This window comes from Athene cunicularia (assembly GCF_003259725.1).
Source record: "Athene cunicularia isolate RWA chromosome 1 unlocalized genomic scaffold, athCun1 chr1_part1, whole genome shotgun sequence".
NCBI lineage: Eukaryota > Metazoa > Chordata > Aves > Strigiformes > Strigidae > Athene > Athene cunicularia.
In genome coordinates this window covers 63,258,851-63,279,146 of record NW_020799091.1, presented here as the reverse complement: position 1 = coordinate 63,279,146, position 20,296 = coordinate 63,258,851, and the positions used below count along the sequence as shown (strand labels likewise).

General features: G+C 38.4%; 1 protein-coding gene across 1 annotated transcript in view; it reads left to right on the top strand.

Moving 5' to 3' along the window:
- The window catches only part of TUBGCP3 (tubulin gamma complex associated protein 3), a 56,618-nt gene extending 37,076 nt beyond the window's left edge, over nucleotides 1–19,542 (top strand). Inside the window, exons 12-23 of the mRNA XM_026845809.1 lie at nucleotides 1,142–1,308; nucleotides 3,076–3,186; nucleotides 3,595–3,703; nucleotides 8,375–8,564; nucleotides 9,869–10,004; nucleotides 10,859–10,927; nucleotides 11,718–11,853; nucleotides 14,536–14,624; nucleotides 14,759–14,890; nucleotides 15,285–15,425; nucleotides 15,999–16,115; nucleotides 18,400–19,542. Of these exons, the coding sequence (XP_026701610.1) occupies nucleotides 1,142–1,308; nucleotides 3,076–3,186; nucleotides 3,595–3,703; nucleotides 8,375–8,564; nucleotides 9,869–10,004; nucleotides 10,859–10,927; nucleotides 11,718–11,853; nucleotides 14,536–14,624; nucleotides 14,759–14,890; nucleotides 15,285–15,425; nucleotides 15,999–16,115; nucleotides 18,400–18,558 (1,556 nt within the window). The 3' untranslated portion in view covers nucleotides 18,559–19,542. The remainder of the gene's footprint in view (nucleotides 1–1,141; nucleotides 1,309–3,075; nucleotides 3,187–3,594; nucleotides 3,704–8,374; nucleotides 8,565–9,868; nucleotides 10,005–10,858; nucleotides 10,928–11,717; nucleotides 11,854–14,535; nucleotides 14,625–14,758; nucleotides 14,891–15,284; nucleotides 15,426–15,998; nucleotides 16,116–18,399) is intronic.
- Nucleotides 19,543–20,296: the final 754 nt, after the last annotated feature.

Below are 20,296 nucleotides of genomic sequence, written 5' to 3'. Positions count from 1 at the left end.
TGTTTTGATACACTTAGACTTTTTCTGACTTTTTTTAAACTTGAGAAATCCTTCAAATTTTAAGCATGGATTTTTCATGCTGTTTTCAATTACTCAATTTTAGTCATCTTTCAAAAAATGTTATACTTTTTTTTTTAAACAGTAAACCTCTAATACATCATGAAATGGTTGGCTTGGTCTCTTCACTGTGTATAAGTATTATGCTATTCCTCTATATATAATGGCATATAGGAGTCATTTGTAACTTGTCTGCAGATTCATTTGAAGCAATTAAACTTTACAAATCTACAAATAGTGTGTGGCTGTGTTGGCAATCCACAAGAAAATATTGAGGAGTGGTGTTGGAGTTGACTGGTAACTGATCCATAGGCTGTGCTTCTCTCTGAGGGTACTTCAGCTTTGCTGTCTTTGAAAATAAATGGAGATTGTGGCCCTTTGGAAAGAGCATCTTAACTAAAAAAGCTTGCAGCTTCTGTTTTACCTTGATTATTGAAATTGGGGAGAATTTTTAAAATATGGTGGGCTTTACTTTTAAGACATAAAAATTTTGAATGCTACAGTTTGTGCTGCAGGAAAGCTTCAAGCTGTGCAGCATAACAGCAAAACAAGTACTAGTTTGGGGGTTTATTTGGTTGTTTGGTTGGGTTTTTTTTAACAGCTTCTTACCTTTGAATTGCAAGAAGCCAGGAGATATTATCTTAAGGAGTTATAGGGGGAACTATAACCAAGAATCATAAAAGATGTGTATGTGTGCACACAGAATATCTGAGAGTCAAGTACATGAGAGTAGGAAAACATACTAAGGCTCCTTTAATGCTATTCTGGTGGAGCAGTGGGGAAGAAAAGAATCATAAAATCAACCTTTGTGTGTGATCTAATGCCTTGAAATTTGCATTTCTCCAAGCTACTGTAAAGTAGACAGAATACAGTGTCAGAGAACTGTGCTTAATGCTTCAGTGAGATTATTGATTCATACCTCAAAACCTAGGAATTCACTGTCAACGTTACAAGCTGTACTTTTGCTACATTTTAGAATTGCTGTTCAGCAAGCTCTGAGTGACATATGACTACCTAAAATCAATGGCTGTTGAATTTAAGGATGGTGTGTATATTTTTTCTTTATACATTTCTGATCTTACAGGGAGAAAAGGTGGTGAACTAGCCTCAGCAGTTCATGCCTATACTAAAACAGGAGATCCCTACATGAGATCCCTGGTTCAGCACATTCTTGGCCTAGTATCCCATCCTGTACTGAATTTCCTTTATCGCTGGATTTATGACGGAGAGCTGGAGGATACATACCATGAGGTAATGTATGTGATAGAATAAATATTTTATCTCGGTTGGTTTGCTTTGTGGGAGTATAATCCATGGGAAGTTTAGAAGAGAATTTGGAAAGTAGATTGTGATGGAAACGTTTAACATAAGTAATATGTACAGTAACAGCATGAAACATGACTCTTTATGGATTCAGTCAGTGTGATACCTGGACGTTGCAATGATGCAGTATGTTGTTTTCAGTGGATCATACCCTTGGTCTGTTTAGTAGAGACAGAACAGTAGGCTAACAATAGATGCGCGCTTCAGAAGAGAGCAAAGTCATCTCTATCTTTTCTTGCTTAGTGTAACAGTAGTAATGTGTGCAGAGTTCTTTGTAACTGTTTAGAATGCAAGCCTTGTATTTGAATAAAGTTCAGAATATTCCACTCTGACGACTTACTGTTAACTTCATAAATAACTTCTGTTTGTCAAATTGGGTAGAAGAGACTTATGGTTCCAGAGTTCCTCTAGAAATTCTACAGTGTTATTGGTTCTGACTTCTGTAACAGCAAGTTCTAGTAACTGTCCTTTTTCTTCGTAGAAACATTTTTATGCCTTTTTAAGCTCTTACAACTTTTTCCTGGCTCCAATCAGTACAGTCTTTTTAAAGAGACATTTTTTTGTTCCAAGAAGCCAAAAAATAATTTAAAAAAATGGAGTACTTCTGAGACACATCTGAGTAACTTTACTTGAGTGTGAAATATGCTGTCTGATTTCTGAAATTGTCCATCAGGGTCAAAATTAACATGAGTATAAATATCATCCACAACTGATCTTTAAGGTCAGCATTAGGAGACTTGTGTGAAATATCTATGAATCTTTATGGCTAGAAGTGTAAAATAGATTTTACTTTTTTCCCAGTTACTCCTCAGACATTTTCTCAGTTGTCTTTTTTTGTTTGTTTTATATCATTCATTAGCTTTCAACTCTTTGTTTAAAAATTCACATATGCACTCTTAAGAATGTTCTTAATACTGAAAATCACTGTTGGATGTGGTATGCTGAAAGCTACAATTTTCATACCTTAGACACAATTTCTCAACAAAGACAACTGGCCGTTCTTGGTAGAAATGGTATTTGGAAGCAGTGAAGAAAGTTCTTGTCCAAAAAATGGTTTGACAGCATGAGGACAGAATCCATCCACAAGTCATTTTAACAAAACTGACTATGTAGTTTTAGTTTCTTACAAATGAAAGTATTCTCTTGTGTGGAGTTGAGAGACCTTAGCATTTGATCACTAGTTCAGTTGCAGGATTTCTTGGGGGTTGTTTGTTGTTGTCTTTTTTCTGCAATTCTGCATCTGTTAAAATAGGAAGCAATCCAGAGGGGATTGAGTAAAAATAGAACCAGTAAAATAAAAGCATATTATAGTTATATTCTGAACTTTATCTCCTACCCCAACTGTATAACTAATTGCCAGAAAAAGGTATATGCTTCTGTATTTAATAGTGGAGGCTTTACAGAGAGTATGCTTTGCCCTGAGGTAGTCAAGGTTTCATAACATACAGTGGAGACTAAATTATTTGAGCCGTTCTTTAACTTTATTCTTTAGAGTTCATATTTATCAACATAAAAGTTACATATCAGTTTTCAGGACAGTGCTGCATGTTAGCTATGAAAAAAATATATTTTTTGCTTTTTTTAGTTAAAAAAACAACTTGGAATATTTTTACTGTTTTCTGAATGCAGAAATGAAAGAATAGGGGAGAAAGTTTATGTTCATGTTTTGTTTTTAACATTTATTTCAATCTACAGTTTTTTGTGGCTTCAGATCCTACAGTTAAAACTGATCGGTTGTGGCATGACAAATACACTTTGAGGAAATCAATGATCCCTTCTTTTATTACAATGGAGCAATCAAAAAAGGTATGAATTAAAAAATTAATCTTCTTATGATTTGTTTGCCCTATGCTGCTGTTTAGATTTCCATTAAGAAAACAGAGACTAAATTTAACGATAAATAATTGTCTTAAGAGTTTTAGAATTGTTTGCTGTGGAAGGCTCTAAGACTGTTTCTCTTTTCCATTCACTAACCAATAAATTTTGTTTCAGGAGATCTTGAGGAGGGAAAATAAGTTTGTGCTAAAACCTTTTTTGTGTTAGCATTGAAGTTCTGGATTCCTCGGATTGGGATTGAGAAACTAAGAGCACAGAAAGATGACAAAATATCCTGTTGTTCTGGTGATTGTGGGTGGCTCTTTTGTTTGGTGGTCAGATGGTTTTTTTTTTCCTCATATGCAAATCACTTTAAAAAAAAAATCCTTTTTTATTCAGGTCCTCCTAATAGGAAAATCCATAAACTTCTTGCATCAAGTTTGTCATGATCAAACTCCATCCACAAAGATGATTGCTGTGGCAAAATCTACTGAGTCTTCAAAAGATGGTAGAGTATCAGTATTGGTCAGCTTCTTCTCTTCGAACTGAGCTCTGTGCAATATGTAGTTTAGACTGTAAACTGACATTTTGGATAGTGGGGTGGAAAGGAGTACAAAAGTCCCATCTGCCCTAAAATACAGGTATTTCAATGGATGCTTGCATTTTACAAAAGATGCATGAAGATGCATATGTATAATTTTCTTTTCTTAATTTGATAGTTTGCTGGATGGTTGTTAATGTACTGGATTTCAGAATAAAACCATTCGGAAACCAGCCTGCTTTCAACTGTCCTTTTGAGAGGGCTGGATTGAGTGTGGGGGTATTCTAAATTCTTACTGCAGCATTCCAGTACTTATGACTTCTTGTCAAATATACTGCATCATACAATTCTATAATAATACTGAATTAATTCTGTGATTTAAATATAATAATTAATTAATTAATTGTAAATAAGAGAATGAGCAGTAAAAACAGGCAGGACAAAAGCCTTTCTGTAAATGCACTCTACCACTATAGTATGTCCAAAGAAAATTGAGTATGTGGAAAGTTAGTAAAATCCTTTTTGAAGATTACTTAAAATTGGGGTTGCTGTCTGTTGAAAGTTAAACCAAAACTTAACTATCAGAATTCCTTCAGGTTATTTCTTTCTATTTAGAAGAGATTTCAGTTTTAGTGAATGAGAATTTATATAGTATATGTGATTATTCTTTGGTGGCATAGTCTTTGCAGTGAAATTAACATTGTTATGATGAAAGATAGCAACTAATAAACGTCTAAACCAAGGAGAATTTGTGTATAAATACTAAGCAGAGAAGGTAAAGCTATGTGTAAGATGCTCCTACACCTGGGAGAAAGGACAACTTGCTTTCTTCTGGTGAAGGTGATATTTTACTACCATAACTTCTTTTTATAACACATTTAATATACCAGAGAGAGTCTAGCTGTTAAAATGTAGATCACTAGGATAATTTCTCTGCTGCTATTTTGTACGTAGTTTCTAGAAGTTATAATGATGTCCTACTCCTACTAGTATATCTGGCTTTTGCCAAGAGGAGAGTTATCTAAACATTAGTTTTTCTGTCAAATTCTTGACTTACATTTTATAAGAACATGAATGCTTCTTTGCACTTTTTTTGACATCTTGTACAATATTTCTATAGTGCATATTGTATTATAATTTTCTATTATCCTTGTAGTCAAATGACTTTATTATATATAACTTTGAAGCTTGGTTTCGTCGGATTGTCTTCCCCCCCTCCCACCCCTACAGATTACTTTTGGATTAGTTTTCATATTAACTCTTCACAGTATGGATTTTTAGCAGTAGAACCTCTATGAAAGATATTCTTATAATTATATCCCATTCATGTCTGCAAGAATATTTAATCTAATAATACGTTTTTTGTCCTGCGCACAGTGCCTAGTGCCTAGTGAAAGATGTGCTTAAAGTGTAGAGAGGGGTTGGGGTTAAGTGAATAACGGCTATAAATGCATTTGAAGCATTATGCTGCCAGTTACTCCTGAAAAAGGCAAAACGTCCTTTGGCTATACTACTTTTACCACTTTACGCAGCATTTATGGTCATGGTTTTCCAATATTTTTTTTAAATTTGCACTTGTTTCTCTCCTTCATTGAATGGAAGATCCGCACAAATACAGGTTCCCTATTATGTAGAGGATGAGAGCTTCTAAGCAAGTACATTATCTTAAGTGCTGAGAATACCTGTTTCAGACAGAAGAGCAGTTTTATAGTGGGTAACATCCATTTATATCTGCAGTGTGTTGAAGGTGTGCTGAGCTTAGGGCCTGCAGCCTAAATAACTCATAGTATTGCACTGCCTTAATTCTGCATGAAACTGCCTTTATATTTAGGGCATTTTACCCATTCAATCCTGAAAGAACATTCTGTGTCAGTGATGTTGGAAATGCATCTAGTTGTCCTGGTTTGTGCCATCTGATAATATCCTGAGCGTCCTTTCAGATAAATACTTATAATAAGACAATGGAAAGCTAGGATACCAGCCTGAATTCTGGATGTTTTTTCTTATTTTACAACTGTTTCATGGGTCTGGCTGTATTTTTTATTTCTTTAATTTAGTTTGGAACCTTAGCGCTCATGTTTCCCCAAGGTTCCTTTTGTTGCTGGAGTCATCACAATGTAAAAAACTGAACATGTATTAAAACAGGAAGTCGGAGATGAAGAACTATATAGAAGTTCATCATCTTGCCTGACAGGGGATTGTAGTAAGCACTTGGGGAAGAAGAACAGTAAAAAAAGCAGATAAAATGATCCCAGCTCCAACCTCTAGCTGTCCAAAGTTTGTGAACTTCTAAACCCAGGAATGACATGAGACCAGTATGTTCAATAGCAACTCATGGACCTGTCAGTCAGTGATTTTTGCCAGACCCTTTCTTGATCCATTTCTGGTATTTCACAGTGTCCTGAGATAACTTTGTACAGCTTTAAAAACTTATGCTTAGGCCTCTTGTTTGTTGATGTAGGCAACCTTTTTGGTAGTTTTGCATGTCAAGCAGGGATGTTGCATCACCTGTGCTGGTGTGCATGTATGCAGAGGTGGTGTTACAGCTACACATGTAAACTTCGTTTTTCTGGTCTCAGAGATGAAGGGCTGTGGCCAGGTTCCTTCCCTTAGGGCAAGCTGGCAAGAGTACTAAGGAGAGGGGAAAGGCTTTTTTTTTTTTTTTTTTTCCTGCTTGGGGTAACAAGAAGTTGAGACTGGTTCATGTGTCCTCAGCCGTAGTTATGGACTCATACACGCTCACCCCTACTCGAGTGGAGGCAGGACCAGCATGTGTGACTTGGTAGGCTTGCCATAGGCAGACTGGGCAGTTGCCTTTGGGTTTTGCATGTGCCTTGAGTCAGTCCTAGGCCCAATCCCTGTGTCCAGTACCTGAAGACATTAGCTCATAACTCTTTCTGGGTTGGCTTGTTCCCTCTCGCTTTGCCCATTAGGCTCGCAGCATCTTTTTGAAGGACACTTGCAGGAACAAATAATTGGGGTATTGTAACTTACTGTGTTCTGTCTGTCAAACTCCTCTTAGCATTTTTTTCCCCTTCTAAAAGTTCCTTCTTCTGAAGACAGCAGTGAAACCATGTGGCAGATCACATGGCTGGTACCACTGTGCAAGAAAGCAGCCACACTTGAACGCATCTTTGAAAGACAGCAATTGAGGACAGGATCTGCTGATGAGGAAAAATTGGATGAAAGTTAGAATTGATTGGACTTTCTTGTTGTGCTGTACCAGTGAGACAAATACAAACAGATCTTTTTCCCAGCAGTGGGAACACTGCTGCATGCTTCTTTACCTGAGCAATGCAAGAATTGCTTTGTTAAATCACACCAGATCTCTGCTTGGACCAGAGTGAGCAGAGACCTTGGTGAATTGTTTTGCTGTTCTGGCTTGTTGTCGCTGACTGGAAAGTGGAATTTGAGGATTCCTTTACTGCAGGCTGTATTAATTCTCACATCTCCTAAGCTTGATGTATGTTACTTGACTAATTAATATTCTAGTGTAGGGATTTTGAGCACAGCAATGTATTGCACAAGTGTTATCTCTTTGCCATCTCTGCATATGCTTGCATTTTTGATGTCTTATGGAGAGTTTCACAGGTTACTGAATGAGAATTTGGAAACCTCAGGGAATGTCATTGAACCAGACAGTGTGAGGTTTCCCTCATTAAACAGTGACTTCTTCATTTGAACCAATGTTTTATTACTTGTTTAAAAGCATTTTATTAATTGAAGCTGAATCTCATCAGAACATGAAACTTGGTTTTAATTTTTCCTGTCTGCAGTACAGGTTGGAACTAAACCTGGAGCAGGCAGTGCATTTTCTTACGCTAATTTGGTACCTGAATCTTCATTTTTTACCTTTAGAGCATTAGTTATGTAATTCAAAATTGTTGGAAGTGTGAGTATATTCTTTAATGCTGAATCTTAACAGTAGTTAGCAGTCCAGTGTTTGGAGTTTTGCTCCATGTTGCCTGAAGAGGCCAGATTTCTTGATATCTCCTAACAGCCTTATTGCAGTAATTTTTTTTAATAAGCTTGTTGTGGAAGACAGTGAAATATGCTTCCTACTAAAGGGCAGTGTCCTACTTTCTGCCCTCAAATTGCCATGCATTTAGGGTGGAGAAGAAAACATCGGGTTGCTGGATGTCCCTCAGATAGCACATGCATGTTCCCTCCTCTTTAATTCTGGCTTATATGTGGGGACCTCTCTTCTGTTGTATATTGTGACCAATTCTTTGATTTTTTTATTTATTTTTTTTTTTTTCCTCCCACCCTTAGAAGTGACTTCTGATTTAGATTGCCTCCAGCAAAGCTTATCCCTAACTCTGAGCTTTTAGATCTCTTTCAAATTAATTTATTCTGTAAACTGTAGTATTTCTCAAAGCTAAAAATTAATCACTTTCCTGTGTGAAAGTGATTAAATAATGAGCTGTTATTGGAAAGTACAGGCTGGGCACAAATTAAAAGTAATAATGTTGAAGTATGGGCTGCTTTAGATTTGCTTTCACTTTGTCTATGCCAAATGTATAATAATATAGTGGATCGGACAAAATATCAAGTTCTCTGCTTGTATGTTTCAATTCCAAAGCTTGTTTGCCTCAGTTTTTGAAAAATATTAATTTAATTTTAACTTTTGTTTTTTAGCTGCTGATTTGTTCACAGATCTGGAAAATGCATTTCAAGAGAAAATTGATGCAGCTTATTTTGAGACCAGCAAATACCTACTGGATGTTCTCAATAAGAAGTACAATTTACTGGAACACATGCAGGCCATGAGGCGCTACTTACTACTTGGTCAAGGAGACTTTATCAGGCATTTAATGGACTTGCTCAAGTAAGAGAGTAGGAAGGGTAATTAATTATGATGAATTTCTGATGCTTGCAAATGTGCATGATCAGCACAGAAACTGTTTCACTTTTGGAAGAGGACCCTTTAAGTATCTTATTGCTAGGAGGTTTAATTGAACAACTTTTAAATTCTATTTTGGGTTTAATTTCTTTGACCCTGAGTCTTAAATTTTGTTCTTCCTTTTGGTATGAAGTGTATAGAGTACCACTTCAGAATGTCTTGAAAATTTGCACTAATATAGATATCTTGACGCTGACCCTGTAACAGCCTTGAGGATGTCAGCGCTTCTCTCGCTCCTGTCAGCAAGTTTAAGCAGAAAAGTTCTGTTGCTTTTGATGCCACTAGTTAGCATTGCTGTGAATGTTAGGCTTTTGTATTTTGGAGGTGTTTGGTCCAAAGCATTTTGTCAACACCTCTACATTTTTTTTTTTAAATGTAATTGGTGCCTCACCAGCCTCTATATTAAGCACTCAGGTGCACCCAGAAGTATTAGTTTCAGTTCTTAAAGTGTATTTGCAAGCTCACTGTTTTTACATGCTGGTGCTACTGATGAAACTTAGTCTATCAAAAATGTCCTTTACAAAGCTTTCCTTTGGCCTAGAAGGGAGGCTTTGTGATAGAGTTTCCACTACCTTGTTTGTAAATCAGAATCAACAATGTTTGGTGATGACTTGTACATAACCATGATTTTTTAATTGAAAATTAGTGTGAAGCAGAATAAGGTTGATTTGTGGAGTCAGTATTACATTTGAGGCAGAAGTAGTGAGGGGCTTTCCAATATTGATCATGGGGGAGAGGAGTAGTGCAAGGTGGTTGTTACTGTCGTGTTGCAACTCTTTGGAAAGTTTAAGTTGCATGGATGGGGTGAGTTTTTGTTCTTCTGCCAGCACTTCTAAGCCTGTGAGATGGATATCAGTAAGTCTCTCAACTGAAACGAAATCATGGTTTGATGTGTTAATCATGTAATCTGCCTCATTTTAGATATGAATGCAACTCAAATTACAGAATAGTTATGCTAGCAATCCTGGTAACTTCAAATCACTGGTGTTAAGTGAGGATAAAGTTACTCCGCATGCTGATGGTCAGGTGTATAGCTGCATATGAATAGTCATGTTCTGCTCAAATATTTTGCCTTTTAGTTTTCTTCATGGTTAAGACTGAAACAGTTAATATGAGAGGTTTTGAAAGTCTGTCAGAAAAGTGTTTTACTGTGTGCTGCAGTTAGTACCAAACTGCTGCTGCAGAATAGCTCAGTAATATGCCATGACTGTTTGTTTCATAACCACCAGGCCAGAGCTTGCACGACCAGCCACAACCTTATATCAGCATAATCTAACTGGAATCCTTGAAACAGCGGTGAGGGCAACTAATGCCCAGTTTGATAATCCTGAGATTCTCAAACGACTGGATGTTCGACTTCTGGAGGTCTGTTGCATCATGGTGTCTATGACCTGAAACATAACCTTTTGTGTGTGTGTATACATGCAGACATATATGTGAAACAAAATTGTCATGTGCATAAGTAAATACATTCACATGCCTTTCCACTGAAGTCTACTTTGAATTATGTAAACCTCATTTAGTAAGTCGTTTTTTCCCATTTCCTGCCTATTGTCTATTTTTATATCATGCTGTGGGTGTACAGCTGTTTCACTGACAATACGAAGTTGGGTATTTGGAGGTCTAACAGTAACTGTATGCATATCAAGCCGTGGGTTTACAACCCTTTCATTGACAATATGGAGTATTTGGGATCTAACAGTAATCGAAGCTCATGGTCCTGATTTGAGGTTCTGCAAACAGCTTCTCCTGCTGTTGCTCTTACAAGCATCTGGGGGGTGGTTTCTTTGTCAGCAGTAGTTACAAAGACTGAAGCAATGAAAGTGCATTTCATGAAGGGAGACCTCTGCTAAGAAACTTGACTTAATGAGAAAACTCCTGCCTCTGGAACTAGAGCTATCTGATGAACTGTAACATCTGAATTAAGTCTATATCTTAAACTGAGTCTTACCTAAGAAGTTTTTCCTTCCCTTCCTTTACTAGCCCCAATGGAAAAACAGTGACAAACATGAACATTTGGGTGAGATGAATCCCACCCTTGTGTCAAACTTTGATTTGTTTTTGCTTAATGTACTACTTTCATGAAGGAACTCCCTGTATCTCGAATTGATGTGGGTGCTTGTTTTTTCATAGGCTGTCAAGAATGGAAGAGTATGCAAGGTCTTGAGCACTAGTATGCTCTGATTATACACTGAAAGTAGCTTATCTTTTTTATACAGGTATCTCCTGGGGACACTGGATGGGATGTCTTCAGCTTGGACTATCATGTGGATGGGCCAATAGCAACGGTAATGTCATATGCTGCTGGCTGTGAACATGTCACAGATGCTGAATTGAATTGCTAAATATTTTTTTTATTGAGATAACTTTTTTATTCTGGAATGTAATATCAGAGAGACTTCTTTTTTTTGGCATCTAAGATGCACCAACTATAAACAGTAGAGGAAAAATCTCAATTCTTATAAATTAACTGAGAGTGATGAAAAGCTACATTTAAAACAATCATTACTGAAAATCAGTAATTCATTTGTTACAGCAGAGCTTTTGGCAAGTATTTAATAAATAGAATGGTTCTCTTATTATTAGTCTGTAGCTGCTAATTTGGGATAATTTGCAAGGAACTGAAGAAGGTATTTGAGGAGAACCTATTTGTACTGTCTAAATGAAATTTGATAGCTAGTGTTCATTAGCACTACTGAGAAAATAGCTGCAGTATTGATCAGAATGTATTTAGCCTCTATAAAGAACTTGTAAATAACTTTTTTTAAATAGGGTGTCAAGATATGAGTCTGGCTGAAGGATTTTTTTATATGTAGTTTAAAAAGAGTGAAATGCTTAGACTTTATCATATTCACCCCTTCTTCCTGCAGTGTCTTGTGCCTACTTGAATGTTTAAGTATCTCAGTTCAGCTTTTGAAGAATCTTTCCAAAATCTCTGGGGTTTCCAGGAATTTTGTTTTGATGATATTTAGCAATAAACTGCATGGGTCAGATAGGATGGACTGTGAAGAGGTTCTTGGTCCTTCAAAACACATGGTATGTCTATTAATTTATACTGATACTTTGTTTGTTTTGTAGGTATTTACACGTGAGTGCATGAGCCACTATCTAAGAGTATTTAATTTCCTTTGGAGAGCAAAGCGAATGGAGTATATTCTTACTGATATATGGAAAGGGCACATGTGCAATGCAAAGCTGCTGAAAAGCATGCCAGGTGAGAAAGGCCCAAACGGATGACATACTTGTAAACTGAATTTAGAGAACTGCATCTTATTTTCAACTGCAGGGGGAAGTTTGTTGGGACAGATGAATTTTATATTTTGTGGCTCCTTGATTAATGGTACATGATGATGAAGATAAAATAATGTTATTATAAAATGAAGTTTCCTGCTTCTTGGTTTACTTAATCCTTGGCTGTGAGTTTTTGTAGCAGTGAGCAAATGAAACATCCCATGTCTCTGGAAAAAGACTGTTACTTTTCCATCCCCTTTTATTCATCTTCTTTGATGCCTTCCTATCTGTATCCTGTGTCTCCCTCTTTCTTGTGCTGGAAGTAGTAAGTCTCACACATAGACACTTGTGAATTTACTAGTTTTATCTTCACTCTTTCCCTGTGCTTTTGTTTAGCAAAAGCAGAAGAGGCTGAGAAGAGAAATGCATGTTTGAGAAGAAATAGGAAAGCTCTTAAGTGTAGTGGCTCTGGTGTATGTTTAATAGACTGAGACTTTTTGATCCTGCTTCTTGGCTGAGTATATACTCATACTTGTGACCATCTGTACATTTTTAACCTATCTATATTTCTCTCAGTAAAAAAATAGCTATTGAAGGTTATGCTTCTTTGTGGCACAGTAATATTTACAAAGATATAATACATTTGTGGTTTCATAATTAGGAACTCTTCGGTGTGTGGACATCTTGGCCTCAGAAGGTCACTGGGAAAGAAGCTCTTGTGAAGTCTGCTCTAGTGCACAAGGCTGATCTCTGGAACTGCACAGGATGACTAGGTTTTATTTGCTTCTGTGAGATAGGATTTGGTTTGCTGTCATTTCCCTGTCCCAAATAGGTGCTTGTTTGATTCAAAACCAGTGGTCTATTGCATTCTTGCTTTCTGTTCCCTTTGAGAGTAGGGTGCAGTTAACAAATTTTATTCTCATCACCTGAGAGTCTTCAGGCTGGAGCTGTCTCCGTTGCTAGGGTTTTATTTGTTCTTTTGTTCTCCAGAGGAAGTTTGGCGTTTTTCTTCCTTTTTTACCCCCCTGTCCGCACACACCACTACCCCTCCCCCTTTGGGAGGCCTTTCTTATGCTTTGCCAAGGTGCAGTCTTCTGTAGGTAAAAGCCCAGTTGCTTGTTGCCATTAGGTTTTGCTGTGTTTTAAGTAATTCAGACATTTAAAATGCTGGCCAAACTGTTACAACTGTTGCTGGCAGAAGGAGCTGAGTTTTGTATTTCTCAGTTTGTGTCTCTGACAAAGGAGAGTATATTTACAGACCTGTACTGCCTTCTGCCCGGAGGTACAGGAGTCTCTTTCTCACTGACATGTCTAGGTTGGAAGCCGCAAATACAATTTTTTTCTGAAATACACGGATAGTTTACCGCAGCACTGATTTGTGAAGTAGTAGAACTTGCCTTTATTTTCTCTCTCCCTCTCCCCCCAAAGCAGCATCTTGCCCTTCCAGTCACAGAGCACCAAATGGAAGACAGTAACTGATAGGAGGAAGCAGCTGCAGGGTCTTTTGTTTTTCAGCCAGAACGAGGTAGCATTAACTTTCAAGGATAGCTTCATTTGCAATTCCCAAAAAGTCTTAACAGCCAGGGATTTTAATGTTTTAAAGGAGTACTTCTAGACAGTAGTGTCAAGCTCGCTCTTTTCCTGTTAGTAGTTGGAAGAGAAAACACAGATGTCTCCAGCTCACCAGTGTTGAAGGACTTCTGTTGTTTAGACAACCCTGGAGGTTTGGTTGTTTGGTTTTTTTTTCATTGATCCTATTTAAAGTAAATGCAAGATAATGTGTTAGGGATAGCCTTCCTGAAAAGGCGTAAGAAATGGAGAACAGAGTAGCACAAATTAGCTTGTTGTAATATCTTTCAGATTAGCTTGTTGTAATATCTTTCAGATTAGCTTGTTGTAATATCTTTCAGATCATTGGATAGTCCTGTAACATAGAAAGATAAGAAAATTTTATAGTAGTCTCATATCTTGTCTGCAGTGGCAAATTACTTTGGCAGCTTCTTAGAAATTACTTTCTCTGTCTGAATAACTGCCTGATTTCAGAAGGCTAAGTATCTTCATTTCAGATAAATTTTGCAGCTTGATACTCCCCTTCTGCAACAGAGGTACCTTCTCCTACAGGTGGGCAGCTGAGGCCATTAGTGACTTACCTGTGGACTCTATCATGGATCAGGGAATTGCGCCTGGACTGCATCAGCCACAACTTCCTTACCCCTGTCACAACCACCCTCTCTTTTGGTCTCAGTGTAGCTAAGAAATGCAAAAATACGCTGTCTGTGACTTGAAGGCTAATGGTAAGAGTTGTGAGAGGCTTCAGAAGTAACTGCAAATCTGTGGCCTCAGGTTTTTGACCGAAAGAACGCATGGGACATTAACTGTATTTTGGTCTCTTGGGACTGAGAGGTTCTTTTTCACTTGTGATACTCAGCAAGTTTCCAGCACTGTCTAAGCACAGTCAGTGTCATTTTTGTCTCACGTTTTCTAGGAGTTAATTGTGCAATGTTCTTTGCTTATCTGTTACCAGCCAGTATTGCTGCTACCATCCAAGATTAGCAGCTGTTTTCTGAAGTATTCAATTTGGTAGAAAAAAGTTTACCAAGCTGGTTTGATGGCTGTGCATGTCCTTGCAGTCTTTAACATGCCATCTCTTTGGATTTTTTTACAGAGCTTTCTGGGGTGCTGCATCAGTGTCACGTTCTGGCATCAGAAATGGTCCATTTCATTCATCAAATGCAGTATTACATTACATTTGAGGTATTCTCTATCCACCCAATTAGTTGCTTAAAAATGAAGTACTTTTAATATTCTGTATGTGTTGTGTGTCTTAAATTTCAAAGAGCTTGTCATCTAGCAAATCAAAACAGCACAATCCTGAATCATTGCTCCAGGTGCTTGAGTGTTCGTGGGATGAACTCTGGAACAAGGTCCAACAAGCACAGGACTTGGATCACATCATTGCAGCTCATGAAGTTTTTCTAGACACAATCATAGCTCGGTGCTTGCTGGATAGCGATTCCAGGGTAAGTCTTTTCCTTTGCATTAAATTGTAGCTTTGTGACCCTCGCTTACACATTAGGAAACACCTGATGTTGTAGGAGCAAGGGGAAATGTAATTTTTCTTCCTTTGATATAAGACCTTATTATGGTAGGCTCTGTACATAATCCTCAGACACAGTTGACAGATGCTCGTTACAAAACTTGTTACAATGTGGGCCAGTTGGTTTTGGTCCTAAGAAGCCGTGTGATTATGCAACAGCAGACTTGGGGCTTTGCAAAACAGTCTCTCCAGTTGTGTGTAAAAAATAAAAAAAATTTAAAAAAATAAATTTTACTCATGTTCTGAAGAATGGTAACAATTTAAAACTCTTCTGCTGTACAACCGTTTCATTGTTTTGGTGCTTAACTGTCTCACAGGTGCTTCTCAACCAGCTTCGAGCTGTTTTTGATCAGATCATTGAGCTCCAGAATGCCCAAGACACAATGTACAGAGCTGCTTTGGAGGAGTTGCAGCTGAGGTTGCAATTTGAAGAGAGGAAAAAACAGCGTGAGCTGGAGGTACAGTAAGGATATTACTAGACTGTGAAAACTGAGGCAGATATACTTGTCTTCTGATACATGGAAGATTTTAGATATCACGTAAAGGTGCAGCAAAAATGAAAAATGTAGTTGGGACAAATGTAGAAGTCATCAGCAGTAGCTGGTGAATTCAAACAAAACTGCTGAATGGTGTTTTTTATCTTGCCCAAAACCTCTAGGTGAGTAGATCTAGTGGGCTTTGGAGGATGAGAAATTTAGGGTACTTTTAGGTGAAGGAAGTGGAAGAGGCTTTAATATTCTGAACCCTTTTGCAATACTGCCATAACTCCGTGCCTGCCTCCCTACTGTCAGTCTGTGGGACACGCAGTGCTGATGTGAGACTCACCTGCTTTGCTAACCTCGGATTTCTTTCATGTGCTGTACAATCACCAAAAGTGACTGATAATTTCAATATTAGAGGCTCCATGTTTGGCTTTCTACCGCAGTGGTTGGTTTGTATAAACATGGTGGTTTAGCTGGGCAGAAGGTGGCCCAGTTAGCAACTTTTATCATGTGATGCTTGACCTCTTAATTCATTTGGCCTCTATGTAGGGCAAGTGGGGTGTAACTGCGTCAGAAGATGAAGAAGAGAGCAGGAGGATGAAAGAATTTCAAGACTCAATACCCAAAATGTGCTCACAGCTGCGAATACTCACTCACTTTTACCAGGTGCCCCTTAAATTATATTTTTTTTAAATACGGATGCTGAGCTTTGATATGTAGAAACCAATTTCAAATGCTGAGTAGGTGTAACTTTTGTATTTGTGTGTGAAGTTTATGGCTCTAGGTCTTCATTTTTTGCTTCTCTACTTAGAAGCTTGTGTTCACTGTTCCTCAGCAGACGGTAGGTTTTCTGATCGTGTATGTTCCCCTGACAAAGGAGAATAGTCTATTCATGTAAGTCTTCTCCTTCCTCCAGTAGTGGAAGCAATAGCTATCTTCTGGTGTAATCTGAAAAGAAAAAAAAGTATTTTCTTCTTCATTCCAGTTTTTTTCACTATCTTTGCAAGTCATTGCTATTAAAGACTGCAGAATGGATCTTAAGGACCTAACACTTCGATTTTAAATACACTGAGATGGACAGTGGGTAAGATGTTTGGGGGAATGTGCCCAGACTGTTATCTTTAATGGTAATTATTCTGGCTTTGTCTTAATTTGTTATATCTGATTCTAAAGCTCCCATTTCCCAGAAATATCAGGTGTTAGATTTCAGGGAAAGCATTCCAGAAAGCGATGAAAGTTGGGACACAGCACTGTGTGCCACAGCAGCCTTTCAGGATTAGACCCCAGGTCAGCTGAAAACCAAAACCCTATCCCAACTCATCGTTTGACTTTGACACATGACATGCTCTTGGTGTAGTATAATCTACCTTTTAACTTCTCTTACTACCTTTGGCCTGCCTGGTTAGGATTTTTGAATAATGTTGATACTGAGTTTGACTTAAAGCTGTAGGGCCTGCTTTCTTCCTTCTTACTATTGATATTTCTTGCATCTTTCTTTCTTATTTTAATATCCACAAATACACATTCACACAAATACTAAATATGTAAGCATGCATTGTTTCCCTAGGTAAACAAATGAGGTTGAAGTGGTTTTATTGGGTTGTTACCTGTGTGTTTGTTTTACCTTGTAAGAGTACAATTAGTTCTTTGTACCAGTTACAATTGTGACTTACTACCTGTACAGCATGTGCAGAGCACTTCTCAGTCCTTCTCTCTGGTGGTTTGCATCAGATTAGTTTCTGTATTGCCTATAGCTTTGCCAAGCTATAGGTAATGTGGATGAAGTGCTGCATTGTCAAAAGCGTTCAGTTCATATGGAAGTTTGAGGGGAAAATAGAATAGTACACAGGTTATAAAATACTGGTGGCTTTTGTTGAGGGCTGTAGAGATCCTGAGCTTTGATGTGAGGACTTCAGATCTGGGAGGAATTTGCTCCTGGGTCTAAATATTGCAGTTCTCTCTCCCAGAGGAAAATGGAGCCAAATTCTTTAAGTGTAGGCTGTCAATAGATTATAGTTTGTGTGCTCAACAGTGTTGCTCTAAGTTGGCAACATAGCTTTTGCCTGCTTGGACAGTATTCCTGCTGAGCCCTACTATGGATTTTCCTTGCAGGACTCCCCTGGCCAGCCTGGGTCATCTTTGGAAGTGATGGGGGGGCTCTGTGGGCATGTCCATGTTGGTATTTAGCAGAGATCAGGAATGAATTCTTCAGTTGAGTCTTTCCATCCTCCCAAAGCCCTCTTCTTTCCTGAATGCTATGGAGCTCCTGCAGCCCCTTGGCTAGAGCTGAACAGGAGGATGGGTTCAAGAAGTGTACTTATTGCATGCCAAGTGCAAGTCCCACATAAAAACTGTTCCAAATGTGTAGAGTCTAGCTGTTGGGTCAGTAGCACCGACTGCACTATTGGGCAGGTGCTCTGCTGTGCTGGGGTATCACTTGCTGCTGGATATCCTACATCAAATACATAGTTTTGAAGCAAGCAGTGGTCTAACGTTGGCCTGGCCTGTGTTGTACATACAACATGGAAAGATGGTGAGGTCTTCTGTTGGCCTGGGTTGGGTCCTGAAGGTGTCCCAGGGGTGGTGGGGCTGCCCTGGGAGGGCTGGGGCAGGGGCACAGGGGCAGCTCCCCTGCAGCCTGGGAGCCTTCAGACAGGTGGAGGGTGCCTGCAAGACACAGAGTGGGAGCAGTTTAAAAGACCAAGCTGTTTACATTGGAGACTGATGTGCATGGCAGACGTTTGAAGATAAAATAAAGCTCTGGGTTTTTGAAGAAAGAATTAATCCAGCTGATAACTGATTTGCTAACAAGTGGTATAAATGCTTGTGCTTGCCTTTTTCCAGATTCCCTCTGCCTCCTTGCCAGGCCTGGGCACTACCTGGCACCCCTGTGCAAAACACACCAGTGATGTCTTCTTAGCTGTCTCTTGGGTTTTTCTTTCTCCTTTAGGGAATCGTCCAGCAGTTCTTGGTCCTGCTGACAACCAGCTCTGATGAAAGCCTTCGGTTTCTTAGCTTTAGATTGGACTTCAATGAACATTATAAAGCAAGGGAGCCAAGGCTTCGTGTGTCGTTGGGCACTAGAGGCAGACGAAGCTCACATATGTGAAACAGCTGCTAAGGACGGCACCTCGATATCCGAAGGATGTTGAACCTCTTGTTGGACACGGCAATCGGTGTTGACATCATACAACCAAATTGTGCGTGATCAGTGTCTACCATTTCTGCAGGCAATATGTTTTCAGTCATGTGATTGTGTGACACTGTATAGCAGAAAGCAAAAAAGTAGGGTTTTTTTACACCGACATTTCTAGAATTACCAGACTAAATGGGCTGATTGAACCTCTTCCAGTCAACTTCTTAAATCATCCTTTTAAACAGATGGTAATTTTATTTGAAGCTTTCTGAGCTCCCTCCATTGTAACTTATATCTGTGTCAAGGAAACTGCATCTTTTGTTTATAGAAAGCACCATTTCCTTTTTTAACAAGAAAATAAGAAGGTTATTTTTTCTATATGTACTTGTTCTATTTGAAGAGAGCTTTTGTTAAAGCAAACAGATTAGGACCCAGACCTAATGTTCTTGTTAAGAAGCTGTACAGCATTTCATTATGCTGATTTTCAGTGTTGTGATGTGTTTGATTGTGTGAGAAACTTTATATCAGGAGACATAAACTTATATTTAATTTTTTTGCTGTTTTCAAAGTTAAACTGAAATAAAAAGTTCAGTACGGAAATTCTATGGTTACTGTACAGGAGAAAACTATAGAAGCAGAGCAGGAGTGTGTCTGTTGCACCTAAAATCTAAAAAATGAAGTTAAAGCCTAAGCAGTGTGAAAGGAAAGCATTGGTTAAGATTGAATTGAAGGGAATAGTTGATGTTCAATATCAGATGTGTAGAGACAAACTGACTTGGCTAATGTTGATTTAATTCTCTTCCCTTCCCTATTTTTTCACTGTAAATATTTATATATTGCTGTCCAGATGTTGGGGAGAGGGGGACTCTTCTTTTGAAAAGTTGTCATTATATCAGGTCATTTATTATGTTCCACAAGTGCAAGCTTAGAAAAATAAAAACACAATTATCTTTCAAACAAGTGTTTTGCTTTTTGTAATTGAACAATTAAATTTTTCCACAGGGTAAGAAAGGAGAAGTTTCCAGTTAGGAGTGCATTGATTTACAGTTCCCTACCCATTACAGGATTTTGGTACTAGTCTTATCTATACTTAGAATTGTGATTATTTAATTAATTAATTACCCTCAGATCAACCATGTCTTTTTTGCCCTTTGCCCTTACTCTGCTTGAACACCTGGGAAGCAGAGGTGCCTCCCAGGCCACGCAGGCGAGGCTGCTGTGAGTCATGATGGAGGTGAACTCTGGTGGGGACAATGCGCTGACTTGCAGCTTTGTACTAGCAAAGTTTGCCCTCCAGACACCAAGATTCCTGTTACTGTGCAGGTCTTGGCATCCTTGCTTTTGTTAAATAAAACATGTAAGGCTTTTAACCCTGTGCCCTTAAAGGGCCTGTTGGTGCAGCTACCCTTGTGGGGACGGTACTTGCAGGCATCATTTCAGTTGTTAGAAAATACGGCCTCTGAAGCCAGTGATATTCTGTGTGCCAAAGGAAAGCTGAAGGATGCTGAGCTTGGCTTCACGAGGCTGCAAATCACTTGATAGGCAGTACTCTGGTTTTGTGGGATTGTATTGTTCTTGTAAAGTCTGAAAGAACTCCAAAGTTTTTGTGATTGTGTTTTGGCTAAAACTGTTGGGGGAAAAAAAAAATTAGCTGCATGGGCACTCTTTTAGCCATTGCCTTGAAAGGCATATTTCATGATCCTATATGTCA